Source organism: Ovis aries, chromosome 26, assembly GCF_016772045.2.
Source record: "Ovis aries strain OAR_USU_Benz2616 breed Rambouillet chromosome 26, ARS-UI_Ramb_v3.0, whole genome shotgun sequence".
Classification (NCBI taxonomy): domain Eukaryota; kingdom Metazoa; phylum Chordata; class Mammalia; order Artiodactyla; family Bovidae; genus Ovis; species Ovis aries.
In genome coordinates, this window is record NC_056079.1 from 6,980,147 (window position 1) to 6,994,121 (window position 13,975).

At 41.6% G+C, this 13,975-nt stretch overlaps 1 protein-coding gene across 1 annotated transcript; it reads left to right on the forward strand.

The window, feature by feature from the left end:
• The first annotated feature begins 1,203 nt into the window (after positions 1 to 1,203).
• On the forward strand, positions 1,204 to 10,176 carry SPCS3 (signal peptidase complex subunit 3). The gene is made up of 5 exons (XM_015104550.4): positions 1,204 to 1,486; positions 2,836 to 2,909; positions 4,981 to 5,057; positions 5,636 to 5,751; positions 6,701 to 10,176. The coding sequence occupies exons 1-5, from the start codon at positions 1,344 to 1,346 to the stop codon at positions 6,831 to 6,833; spliced, it is 543 nt and encodes a 180-aa protein (XP_014960036.2). The 5' UTR covers positions 1,204 to 1,343; the 3' UTR covers positions 6,834 to 10,176.
• Positions 10,177 to 13,975: the final 3,799 nt, after the last annotated feature.

Sequence of the window (13,975 nt, forward strand, 5' to 3'; positions counted from 1 at the left end):
AAGAAGGAATTAATGGATACTTCTTTGATATCCATATTATACACACAGACATCTCTGTATCGTGCAACACAGTAGATGTTCAACAATTCATTGCTTCATTTAATTACTGTGCTGCCTGGAAGATAAAAATTCAGCACTTAAACTTAGATAAAGATCTCTCTTTAGTTTATAGCTTGTTTGGTTTTCATTACTTGGCCCTACTTCAATTTAGCAGGGGCTTTGTCTTATTAGTCCTGTTCTCTTAGAGCCTGCTGTACCTGGCATACTAGGCATTTAGTAAGAATTTTAACTGTATGGCTGTATGGAAATTGAGTGATTACTGAGTAGTACAAAGAAACAAGGGCTCAACAACAGATCAGGTAAAACAGCAATAGGGTCAGAGTATCATTTTCTGGTCTGCAGGCATCTCAGGTGTTCGCACTGTTAGTTTATGGACTCAAAACTTTTTAAGGAGTTAACTTCAGCGGATTACTGCTCATTGAATCCTATTTTTTAAATTACACACGCACACACAACAAAAACCCAAAACAAAAACCCACCCTAGCTGCTAACACAACAAAGGTGTCGGCAGTTTAAGCTCAGGGATTGACAGTCTGAACCCTACGGTCTCTCAGGGCCAATATGTACTGATGGCTTGCTAAATTTACACTATAAATTTATATACTTTATAAAAATTTAAACTATCCTTTGTGTGGCATAGCAATTCCACAGCGATCACCTTCTTTGATCCTGAGAGCCCAGTGAAGTCATCCTTTCAGTTATCCGATACATTTTGTGCCCCACGCCCTCCCCAAAAGCTGATGTTCTAACTTTGATCAGGCTTGACAAAGGGGACAACTGAGCGCTGTAAAGTGCTGCTTTCAAACGCGACCCGTCAGGACACGCACCAAACGATCTTGCCCCGCCGCTGATTTTAAATGCAAAGTAACGGAACGTAAGCACCCAGGAAGCCACAGTTCCACACAAGCTGACGAAGAGGCGGAGAAAGGACGCTGGGCAAGCAGACCCGGGCCGGGCCAGGGGACGTAACACCAAGCAGGCGGACCTTCCTCGGCGAAACTCCGCCCCTCCTCGTCGCTGATTGGCGGAAGGGCAGGGGGAGGCCCCGCGCGCGGCTCAGGCTCTCGGGCTCTGCGCGCGCCCCGCCCGCTGGTGGGTGTGTCCGGGCAGCGGGGACGCGCGCGCTCGATCGCGTCCGGGACCGGAAAGGAGGCGGGGCCGCGGTGGCGCGCGTCCCCGGAACGCGCGGCACAGGCGGCGCGGATCGTCGGGAGCCGGTCCGCTGCCGGAACGGGGTCCCGGCTGTGCCTGTGCCGCGGTGCGTTCTCGGGGCGTCGGCCGAGATGAACACGGTGCTGTCGCGGGCGAACTCGCTGTTCGCCTTTTCGCTGAGCGTGATGGCGGCGCTCACGTTCGGCTGCTTCATCACCACCGCCTTCAAAGACAGGAGCGTCCCGGTGCGGCTGCACGTCTCGCGGATCATGCTGTGAGTGCGGCCGACGCCGGGGGGCGGGGATGGGCGGGCAGGGCGTCGCGGCGTCGGCCGGGCTGCGGGGCCCCCTCACGAGCAGCCGGCGCCCCCGGGCGGGCGGGTCGACCCCCGGCGCCCCCCTGCGCCGCGTCTTCGCCGCGCCTTCGCGGGCTCGCTCTTCAGTTTTTCTGTGGAGCGTTGCTCCGGTCGGCGTCCGCCCTCCCTTCCGGTTCCTCACTTCCGCGCCCGCGCGCGGCCAATGAGGGAGCCCCACGACAGCGCGGCGCGCCCTCCCCGCACCCCCAACCGGCGCGGGGTCCGCGCCGCTCGACCCCCGAACCCTCACTCCCCGGGGTCGGCTTGTTCCTGCCGCCGCCGAAGGTGCCTGCCGACTGGGCCGGAGGGGTGAGGGTGCCTGAGGAGGACGCCACACCCCGGCGCTGAGCGACGGCGTGCTTTGAATTTAAACATTTTTGAAGGGCCAAGCCGCTTGAATACACTCTGCAAATATGCCCCCAAGTAGAGTTTAAAACGACATGGTCCTTCCGCGAATGTCCATTACCGGGACTACTACTTCGATTCGTAGCTTTTTTTTTTTTTTTTTTCTTTTCTCCTCCCTGGTTCTCCTATCCTTCTCTATGCCATCTTTCAACAAGTGCTTTCTCGTCTTCACCCTTCGTTTTATTTCTTAAGTCCGAAACCCGGACCAGCTGGTCATCTGATAGCTATCCCCCCACTATTTTTTTTTTCCTGCCTATGTTGACGTTTTTTAGTAAATGGGTTTTTTTTACATGAAGATAGACCCTGGCTGAAACTCCCGAGTCTGTTCTGCTCTGGAAGAGTTTAGAAAAGCCTGGCTCATGGTAAATCCTGAACTGTTAGCTCCTGTGTATCTGGAGCTAGCTTCTTACCTTCCTTGGTGTTCATTTGCTTTTTTCTGAAGTGGAAGTAACACCCAACCCATAGGCATGTTGTGAGCATTGAGATGATTGTCAAAAATACATAGTGGACCTGACAGACACATAGTAATCGCTCAATAAATAGCAATTATTCATTTTGTCTTGGTTTCCTTATAGTCGTCTGTAATTTCTTCTTCCAGATCACTTGACATAAAATCTTTCACATTCTTTGAGCACTTTTTATCTCCCTCTGGGTTTTGTTAGGGATTCTTTTAAGTTAAATGGAAATAGCTGAAGACCTGCTTTAATAGTGAATTAGAATGTTTGTTGATACACAAATTTCTCTGATTTTTACTTGTTTGTGGGGTACAGCTAGACCGTCTTTCACTTATGTAAGGAACTTTGTGAATTTTGTATGCTGTTAAGTTTGAAGGATGGTGAAACTTAACTATTTTTTGCTTCTAGAAAAAATGTAGAAGACTTCACTGGACCTAGAGAAAGAAGTGATTTGGGATTCATTACATTTGATATAACTGCTGATATCCTTTTGAAAAAATATACTTCGTTGCTTGTATAATGATATACATATTGTTCAGTGACTTGGGGGGCAGTAAATGTTTACCCACTGTTATCAATCAAACCTTGGAAATTTCTGTGCTTGTGTTTTCATCAGTATAATCGTGCTAATGTCCCCTCATTCATACCTTGAGAAAACTTGTTTATAGATTCATGAGTTAAATCTAAAGCTACAAGAGTTTGAGTATGGATTTCAGAAAGAAAATAAAGTTAGATCATTTAGCTTAAAGGAGGAAGAATGTTAACAGTACTCAGCCTACCTAGATGCAGTGTTTCATGTACAGTGCCAAAGAATATGTCAGTATTTTGTGATAGCAGAGAGAAGCATATGTTAAAAAAAAGTGAATTGCATGTGCTGTGGTTCAGAAGGTCATTATCAGATGATTATTAGTAAAAATGCTAGCATTCTGCCTTATAGTTCTTTTATAAGTACTTACATAGTAAGAGAAATCTTAATGAAAACAATTACTTAAAGTGGAGGTGATTTCAGTATTTTCTTTTTATTTTGAATTTCCACCTTTTGACTCCTTTTTGGCCAGTTTAATCTTCTTTTAGGGGCTTAGATTACTATTTTGGCAATATTCTTCCCAGTCACTTCTAGGAAGTCACTTGCCTTTTTAGGACCCCAGGATTAAAACTGAATATGGAGATTGAACTGTCTGAATTCGTGTAAAGCAGCTCTCTTCCCGGATTGTGTACCTGGGAAGTTTACCTGACATGCCCCTTTACTACCCTGGAATTACTTTTAATTTCATTAAAAAAAAAAATTGTGGGGTTTAGAAGTAGACTAGTAATTAATTCTTTAGGCACTTTTTTTTTTTTGAAGGAAATAGAATACACCATCAGAAAAGTCCTGTGGCAGACTTCTGCTATTAAGTCTTCATATCTTTTTTTTTTTTTTTTTAATCTAAGCTAGTGAGGGAGTTTGGATCTAGTGTAAAAGTAGGAATTTTGTGTATTGGGCAATTACAGTGAAACTGCCTGATATTTCAACTATTTTATTTATTTATTCCCAGCCTCATCATTTGTAGTTTAGATTCTCTTAACATGGCTGCTGAAAGTTGAAATTGTACCTGTCCATATAAAGAGATATCCAAGACATCAATTGTAAAATAGTGATTCTTAGTGGACACATATGCAAGAGAGAAATGTCATGAACCTGTTCCTCTTAGCATGTAAATGGATATAATGAAATGACTCACTTAATGTATGGTGCTGAATAAAATCCAGACGTTAACTCAGCTCGTTTCTTAGTGCCACTGCGCGTAGTCGCTCAGTTGTGTGCTACTCTTGTGACCCCACGGACTGTAGCCCAGCAGGCCTCTCTGTCCATGGGGTTCTCCAGGCAAGTGGGCTGCCATCCCTCCTCCAGGAGATCTTCCCAACCCAGGTCTCAGTGCCACTAGTGTTGTAATTAGTCCTGGTGAGTGTTTTCACTCTTGTAAATCAAATTGGTATTCATACTCTCCCTTTATAAAGCACATCATGGGTTGAGACATTTTGATCTCTACTGGCATGTGTCCATAAACAACATGTCCTGTTTACTGTACTTGGTTCCGTTCAGTTCAACTTGTACAGTTTACTTGGTTTAGTTACTTGAGCCTATTCTGTTTTGCATAACATGAAGTTGCCTTGTGATCATTGGTTATACTCAGAACTCCAGTGGTGTCATGTATGTTTAAGATACTAGGTCCTCTTTCTTTTAGACTGAGTGGGTTGATTTTACAGAAAACTGAATTTTTATTTCTTGGTTAATTTCTTTTATTAATTGAAGTATCTCAGGTAGTAATGCTTAGAGGAGCAGGGAAGGATGCTCTTAATCTCACTGATATTTTTTGACTTTGGAATGAGCTGGATTTTACACTGTATTATCTTTTATATGTTTGTATTAGCGCACCAGTATGATTCTGGGCCACCTCTTTTTTATTTTAATTTTAGTATCAATGTTGCTATGAATTATCAATTTAAGAATAACTAAAATCTTTTTAGGGTTGTATGCTGCTTTGTGATTTATATACTCCTTAATTTATGTACATCTAGAAAATATATTTGATTGGAATGTTAAGCAGTTGTTTCTGTATTTATCAGCTGAATATTCAACAAAAAATAACGTAAGTACCTGTGTGGAAGTATGTTTGTAGCTATTTAAAGCCTCATTCTTTAGGAAAGAATATAAATTTTATATATTTGAAATATCTGACCTGAGTAATTTGGTAAGCCCATGGAGATGGTGACTCTACTAAGAAAACTTCTCTTTTGTAGCTTCGGTCTTTTTTACAGATGTGTTTTTTCTCCATTTCATGTTCTTAATTTCCCAAACTTGTTTGTGATCTGTCAAAGCAGTGACTTGAAAGGATTGTCTGACCCCTAGGATTTTACCATAGTGAAATTTCTGTTTCTCCTAGGGTCTCGCTCTGAAGAGCACAGAAGTCTGAAACCTTGCATTGAGCTTTAAGGGCTCTAAATAATAGGGTTGTCTTAGCAAAAGAGGTGATTTTCCTTAGGGAAATGTCTTTTGTCCAGGAGAAGTTGGCCTCTTGTGTCTATCTGCTTGTCTGCTTTAAGATTTTAACAGTTCCCTCAAAGTGAGATTCGTTCATATAAATAAGACTTTATTTACCAATACATCTGCAGTGACGGAGATGCTAATTTCTATTGAATTACCTAATTAATTTTTATTTTAATGCAGGCTCTGAACCAGGTTGTCCTTTGGGACAAGATTGTTCTGAGAGGTGATAATCCGAAGCTGCTGTTAAAAGATATGAAAACAAAGTATTTTTTCTTTGACGACGGAAATGGTCTCAAGTGAGCAACTCTTTGTCATTTTTTACATGCATTGCTACGTGAAGGGGAGAGAAAGACGTGATGTGTTTTTAAAGAAAAATGTTACAGGCTAAAAAGAAAAGTTGAGAGAGAAGAAAAGTATTTACATAGCTCTGAACTGAAAGATTGAGCAGAAACAGTGCCATGCAAGCCGGAGTCTTAAGTGCTCGGCTCTCTTGCCTTCTGGGAACTGAATAGTCAGACTAGGAGGGCTTGGGGCTTCTGCCCTCAGGAGTGCAGCGTCCTGGGCTGCTGATCCCGGGGTGGGAACGTTATCCCCAGAGGGCTCCTCTAGGGGTGTCAGAGGAGCTGCCAGGGAACCTGAATGAGGAAGCAGCCTGTTGGTCCAGGGTTTGATACTGAGGTTCCTGGTTTTGGTTCACTTAACCTCTCTGAACCTCAGCTTCGTTTTGTGCACAATGAAGGAATTAGAATGATTGATCTTTTGGGTCCGCTTTGACTCTAGTCTCTGTGGGTCAGCTTTGGAAAGGATTTTAGGGAAGAGCTATTTTAACCAAACCTGTTTTTGCGGATAAAAATTTTCCAGCATTGAGAGATTTTGATCAGTTCAGGTTTGCCCATGTGGATAATGATAGAATTAAGTTTCAAATCATTTCACCCTGATTTCTAGCTCAAATGTGTTTATGTTTCCTGTGTTTTACACATTTACATGTTTTGGTTGATGGCTTGCCTGACTGTGATGCTTAAGTAACTTCAGGTGGGTCATTACGGGAAGCCTACAGTGAGAATGGTGGGGTTTTCCAGCATTGTCTGAGATTTCAAAAGACTTGAGAAAATGTGTTTGTAGATTAGAATTCCACTTAGAGCTGGTTAAAACATAAAGTATCTGATACCACAGTGCTTGAATTAAAACATTTTTATTGAACTACAAATGTTTCTGCTGATGTCTGTTTATGATGTCTCGTTACAGGGGAAATAGGAATGTCACTTTAACCCTGTCCTGGAATGTTGTACCAAATGCTGGAATTCTACCTCTCGTGACAGGATCAGGACACGTATCTGTCCCATTTCCAGATACATATGAAATAACGAAGAGTTATTAAATTATTCTGAATTTGAAACAACATATTTTTATACCTAATGAATTGTATCTCGTTTCTCTCTTCCTTGCATCTTCATTTGTTTTGCGTTGTTAACTTTTTTTTTTTTGGTATAAGAATGAACATCAGAAGGCATATTTGAAGGGAAAGACTAATGTACTACCTAATTTTCCAAATAAAAACAAACCAAGGCCACCAGAGTGGAGTATTATAAGAGAAAGACAGCCACATCAGAAGAGTCTGTGAAGTACTTGTATTTGAAGTCTTGCTGTATGTCCATTATTCTGGATGGAATATGAGTGATCATGAAGGATAGTCAATACTTTCAGGTACCTGTGGAGTTGGGAGAACTCTGTTTAAGCCTTGCATTCATGCAGGCTCACATTGGATGTGATTTAGAAGCAGATATTTTCTTTTATCTCTTTTAGGGTATATTTCAATACTGGAAAAATTAATACTAATGAGAAGCCTGGTTTACAAAACAGCCAAACATGATGGAATTTTATTCCATTTGTCTTAGGAATGCCCAAATGCTTGTTTTTCTGACAGGTGACTAGCAGCTTTCTCCACTTAAGACTAAATACCTCTTTGTATGCAGTAAATCATTCTCAAATCATTTTAAAGTCACTTAAGTCTGTGTCTTTCAGTGCTTTCTCTAAAAAAGCTCCTTGGTATTATGTCTTTGTGTTTTTTTTTTTTTTTTTTTTTAACATTGCCATAGAAAGTTAAAAATGTTTGCATGGTTTACTCTCTTGAGTTTGTTCTCCTGAGCATGCCTAGTGCCACAGAGTGGTAATTATTTAAATTTTTTTCTAGGTCCACATTTTAAGAATTATTGGGGTAATAATAATCAATATTGTTGGTGTGCTTTTCTATTTACAAGCGCTCACATATATTTGACTGTATGTGATTCTCAATAATCTAATGAGGTAGGTAGTACAAATGTTAGCTCTTTGCAGATAAAGAAAATGACCCAGAAGTTTATTGAATTGCTTCCAGGTTATTACATAGCCAGCAAGGAAGGGCATTGACCCTTGAACTCAGATCTCTCTCTCTGAGCATGTCCTTTCGCCTATACCTCAGATGACAGACTAGTTAAAATTCACTTCTGTAATTTTTAATACAGCTTTTGTTACCCTGGATGCCCTTTCTATTAGTTAGAAGAGTTCCTTTTCTAAATGAAAGTGACTGGTTTTCAAGTTGCCAACAATTTATATAGAGGTAATATGTCACTCATTCTCTGCATAGATTAATTCTTCTCATGTTAAAAGTAAAAGAATCCAAACGTATGTAAAAATAATTTAGAGATTGATTATATGATCATATTTAACCATGTTTTTTTCTATAGTGGACAAATAAACATCCTCAAAGGAAGCAACTGCAGATCAATCATCCCTAAAAGCTAGACCAAACACTGCAGGAACAGTGTCAGCAGTAACCAAAAAGGGCTAATGTTTTCTAAGCATCGTTTACACCAGTGGCTGACGTTTGTCATGAGAAACACATTTCCATTTACTTACATTGCCTGGAACAGCTTGGCTTGTAAGGGCATGTGTTCTGTGGAGGCCAGAGGTACAGTGTCATGAATACTAGACTGGGTTTGGCTCGCAGCTTTTTTGTTAAACTTTTCAGGGTCTCCGTTTCTTTATCTGTAAAATGACAGAGTTGGACTAGTTAACTTAAATAGTGATTCTTTTATACCATACACATCTGTAAAATTCATTGTATCTCTTTGGCCGATTGAACAGAAAAGCACCTTAGTAATGAGAGGGCAGATGTAATAAGATGACTGAAAGATAATTAACATATAATTCATACTGATCTGACTTTATTTCTGTTAGATTTTACACCCAGAAGATTTAACTTTTTGTATAGTTTTTGTACAAATAACTAGACACAAACTTAACATCTGTCGGCATCAAAGCTTAAAAGGGTGTGTGCTCCTTGAGGAGGGTGCTCTCAATGGGCCTGCAGCCCAAGGCAGACCTAGGGCCAGCTGTGAGGTTCGGATGCCTCTGGACACCTGGATCTGTGTTTGCTGCACATGAATGTGGAAATTTACTCCAGCTACTGTTCAGTCCAGGCTCACCCCCTTTTTGGAGTTAGGTGAGGAAGGGGAGTAGAAAGGCCTACTAGCACAATAGAGTTTTTGCTTTCATTCGAAAGAGAAACTGCTCAGGACAAGGATGATCCAACACAGGAATACAAAACCTTCCTCAGGAACTCATTTTTGGGTTTGCACAGCTTTGTAAGTCCACTGTAACTGCATGAAAAAGTTGGACCTGTGTTCAGTTGATAACATTGTCTACCTGAGCATCAGTGTTTTCAAAAGTCTTGCATTTCCACAAGACTGGAGGCTTCACACTTTGAATTAGAAACATTTGAGTCCCGGGATCATCCTGGGAAAGATTATTGCAAGACTCTCCTCTAATGTGCTCCCATCCTCCTTTCCTCCTGCAGTTTAAGCTGGACCAGCACATATATCTTGTTTTTCATGCCCAACATTTGATTACATTTGGTTTCTTTGTGCCTAAAGGAAGATAACAAGAGACCAGAAATCCTTTATGGTGTAATAGGAAAAGGGGTTAGTTTGAGTTTCTGTTTTTGTAATTATCTTAACAGCTCTGGTGAGTCTGGCCAGCCTAGTGATAGCACTAAGAGAGGCTTTAAGGCTATAAGAACTATCTAAACCTTAAAGCTTTGGATCTTTGGGGTACAGGTTAATGGGGCTGTATTTTATAATACTTTGAATTGACATGAGTTTATGGGGGGGAAACCGTAAGCTGTGAATTTTGATAGTCAACATCTGTCCATTTCAGAAGCCTCCCTTGCTTTTAGCAGACAGCCTATGTACCTTTTATGTGACTGCCAGTGGTTTAAAAAAATCTGTTTCAAAAAGTTGTTGCATGTTTTGATGCAATTTGGGAAACTGTTTACTTTAAATTCATAAGAAAAACATGTCGATACTGAAGAAACATTTGAGGCTTTTCTTAATTGCAATAAATACTCAACGTTTTTCTAATGAAAATGAATTTTGTTTATGAGTAAAAGGTATGCATTTAAAGGACTTTCAGATGCTTTTTTTAAATGTGAAGCTGCTGAACTAAAAATGGATGAAACCAAGTCTAGTAAACTTGAGTTTTTTTCTTTTTTCCTTTTCTCTGTCTTTTTCTGGGGCAGGTGTCGGGGAGGGTAGTCACACCTAGCAGATCTCCAGAGACTGCTCCTACCCTAGACTGTAAGCTCTTTGAGGGCAGTCTTGTGGATTTATCTTTGTATTTTCCCCAGCACCTAACACAGTGCTTTGCACAAAATAGGCGCCCAATAAATACTGATGATGAACCAAGTCACTGTCTCTCTAATGTGGCCAGACCGTGGGGACTATTTTGCAGGTAAGTGCTCCTTTGTAAAGGCTGCTGTTGTCACTGTTGAGCTCCCGGTGACGTTAGATCTGACCCTTCCTTTCATACCTTGGACATTGCCCAGGCCAGGCAAGCACTGCGCTCCTGTTGCCAAGACCGGGGTTCCCCCAGTGCCAGGCTTCTGATAAGAGCCACGGGACATTAACCGGGAAGACATAACAGTTGAAAGTCACCACACAGACCTGACTTTAAATACTCAAGATGCTGGTTGAGCTCATGAAGAAATGAACGGGTCAGATTAGACAGGTGACTGCATTCGATGGCGTCCAGCCTCCCTCACACTCATGGCTTCTAGGCCCACCCTGTGAGCCCACCGAGCTGTGGGAATCCTATCATTTCCATTTCTCAGTGTTTCCCAGTGGACTCAAGACAACTGCAATGATAGAAATAGTCCCTCAAAAGAAGAGAAAATCGGATTCAGAGGGGAAGTTGGGTTTTCTTTTTTTTTAAACCAAAGTATATTTTTCTGGGATGATACAAGAGGTCAGCTGGGAGTTCTCAGCCCTGCCTTTACGATTTATCCAGGTACAGAGTCAATAAGTAAAACACTAGTCATTATTAATGACAGAAGAAAAACGTCCCCTGGAGGAGGAAATGGCAACCCCTCTGGTATTCTTGCCTGAAGAATGCCATGGAGAGGAGTCTGGTGGGCCATAGTACGTGGGGTCATGGAGATGGACACAACTGAGTGACTAACACTCCAGGGTAAAAGGTGAGTTGCTTTATCTGGTTGGGGTGACTCCAGGAGGCCAAAGAGACCCATTCTAACAAGTCTTAAGTCCTGTTGACCAGTTCCCTTCCAGGAAGACACATTGGGTGAGAAAAAAATCTCCATAGCAACCTGTGACAGGCCATGGGTCTTGTTCAGTTCAGTTGCTGAGTTGTGTCTGATTCTGCAACCCTATGGGTTGCAGCACGCCAATACTCCTGTCCATCACCAATTTCTGGAGTTTACTCAAACTCATGTCCATCGCATCAGTGATGCCATCCAGCCATCTCATCCTCTGTCGTCCCCTTCTTCTCCTACCCTCAATTTTTCCCAGCATCAGGGTCTTTTCAAATGAGCCAGCTGTTCACATCAGGTGGCCAAAGTATTGGAGTTTCAGCTTCAACATCAGTCCTTCCAATGAACACCCAAGACTGATCTCCTTTAGGATGGACTGGTTGGATCTCCTTGCTGTCCGAGGGACTCTCAGGAGTCTTCTCCAACACCACAGTTCAAAAGCATCAATTCTTCAGTGCTCAGCTTTCTTTATGGTTCAACTCTCAAATCCATACATGACCACTGGAAAAACCATAGCTTTGTCAGGACAGACCTTTGTTGGCAAAGTTATGTCTCTGTTTTTCAATATGTTGTCTAGGTTGGTAATAACTTTCCTTCCAAGGAGTAAGCGTCTTTTAATTTCATGGCTGCAGTCACCATCTGCAGTGATTTTGGAGCCCCCCGAAATAAACTCAGCCACTATTTCCACTGTTTCCCCGTCTTATTTGCCATGAAGTGATGGGACCAGATGCCATGATCTTCATATTCTGAATGATGAGCTTAAAGCCAAGTTTTCCACTCTTTTCACTTGCATCAAGAGGCTCTTTAGTTCTTCACTTTCTGCCATAAGGGTGGTGTCATCTGCATATCTGAGGTTATTGATATTTCTCCTGGCTATCTTGATTCCAGCTTGTGCTTCCTCCAGCCCACCGTTTCTCATGATGTACTCCGCATATAAGTTAAATAAGCAGGGTGACAGTATACAGCCTTGATGGACTCCGTTTCCTATTTGGAACCAGTCTGTTGTTCCATGTCCAGTCCTAACTGTTGCTTCCTGACCTGCATACAGGTTTCTCAAGAGGCAGGTCAGGTGGTCTGGTATTCCCATCTCTTTCAGAATTTTCCACAGTTTATTGTGATCCACACAGTCAAAGGCTTTGGCATAGTCAAGAAAGCAGAAATAGATGTTTTTCTGGAACTCTCTTGCTTTTTTGATGATTCAGCGGATGTTGGCAATTTGATCTGTGGTTCCTCTGCCTTTTCTAAAACCAGCTTGAACATCTGGAAGTTCACAGTTCACGTATTGCTGAAGCCTGGCTTGGAGAATTTTGAGCATTACTTTATTAGCGTGTGAGATGAGTGCAACTGTGCAGTAGTTTGAGCATTCTTTGGCATTGCCTTTCTTTGGGATTGGAATGAAAACTGACCTTTTTCAGTCCTGTGGCCCCTGCTGAGTTTTCCAAATTTGCTAACATATTGAGTGCAGTATTTTCACAACATCATCTTTTAGGATTTGAAATAGCTCAACTGGAATTCCATCATCTCCACTAGCTTTGTTCGTAGTGATGCTTCCTAAGGCCCACTTGACTTCACATTCCAGGATGTCTGGCTCTAGGTGAGTGATCATACCATCGTGATTATCTTGGTTGTGAAGATCTTTTTTGTAAAGTTCTTCTGTGTATTATTGCCACCTCTTCTTAATTTCTTCTACTTCTGTTAGGTCCATACCATTTCTGTCCTTTATCAAGCCCATCTTTGCATGAAATGTTCCCTTGGTATCTCTAATTTTCTTGAAGAGAGCTCTAGTCTTTCCCATTCTGTTGTTTCCCTCTATTTCCTTATATTGATCTCTGAGGAAGGCTTTCTTGTCTCTCTGCTATTCTTTGGACCTCTGCATTCAAATAGGTATATCTTTCTTTTTCTCCTTTGCTTTTTGCTTCTATCTTTTCACAGCTATTTGTAAGGCCTCCTGAGACAGCCGTTTTGCTTTTTTTGCATTTCTTTTCCATGCGGATGGGCTTGATCCCTGTCTCCTGTACAATGTCATGAACCTCTGACCATTGTTCATCAGGCACTCTATCTATCAGATCTAGTCCTTTAAATCTATTTTTCACTTCCACTGTATAATCATAAGGGAATTTATTTAGGTCATACCTGAATGGTTTAGTGGTTTTCCCTGCTTTCTTCAATTTGTCTGAATTTGGCAATAAGGAGTTCATGATCTGAGCCATAGTCAGCTCCCGATCTTGTTTTTGCTGACTGTATAGAGCTTCTCCATCTTTGCTGCAAAGAATATAATCAATCTGATTTCGGTGTTGACCATCTGGTGATGTCCATGTGTAGAGTCTTCTCTTGTGTTGTTGGAAGAGGGTGTTTGCTATGACCCTTGCCTTGGCAAAACGCTATTAGCCTTTGCCCGGCTTCATTCTGTAACAAATTCATTCTCTATCAGTACCTGTGCTTTTGTGACAACGTCATGTCGCACACACGTAAAATTGCAGTTGAAGTTTCACAAAGTAATACCTCGGAATATGAAGATAGGCTGGCTCCAAAGTCCAATACAATGTCCACCAGCAGGACAGATGCCAGTTACTACTCACTCACTGTGTGTTACCTATCCTAACTGTGACACTCGCCTCACATTTTCTGGTGAACTGCAGGAAAGGAGTCAGGTACCCCTGGCTAGAAGTCACATACAATAAAATGCTTATTAATAGAAGAAAGTCACCTAGGCCCAAGAAGCTTTAAGATGACTAGGGGAAAGAAGCAAATATATATCCAGTGTATCACTGTTTTACTTATTTAGTGAGATGGCACAGGAGAATTGTTTTCTCTATATATTCATATGTATATTTTCATGTAGACTTTAATACAATCCAGTCATGAAATTTTCTATATATACATTCATATTCTACATTATGTATTTTAAGTTCAGTGGAACCTATAAAATCACTAAAAGA

What these genes read in the sequence shown, in the direction of transcription:
- SPCS3 (XM_015104550.4), top strand. Translation starts at nt 1,344, where the DNA reads ATGAACACGGTGCTGTCGCGGGCGAACTCGCTGTTCGCCTTTTCGCTG. An exon ending in CACGTCTCGCGGATCATGCT is followed by an intron (nt 1,487 to 2,835) that starts GTGAGTGCGGCC and finishes TTTTGCTTCTAG; the next exon opens with AAAAAATGTAGAAGACTTCA. An exon ending in AATATTCAACAAAAAATAAC is followed by an intron (nt 5,058 to 5,635) that starts GTAAGTACCTGT and finishes ATTTTAATGCAG; the next exon opens with GCTCTGAACCAGGTTGTCCT.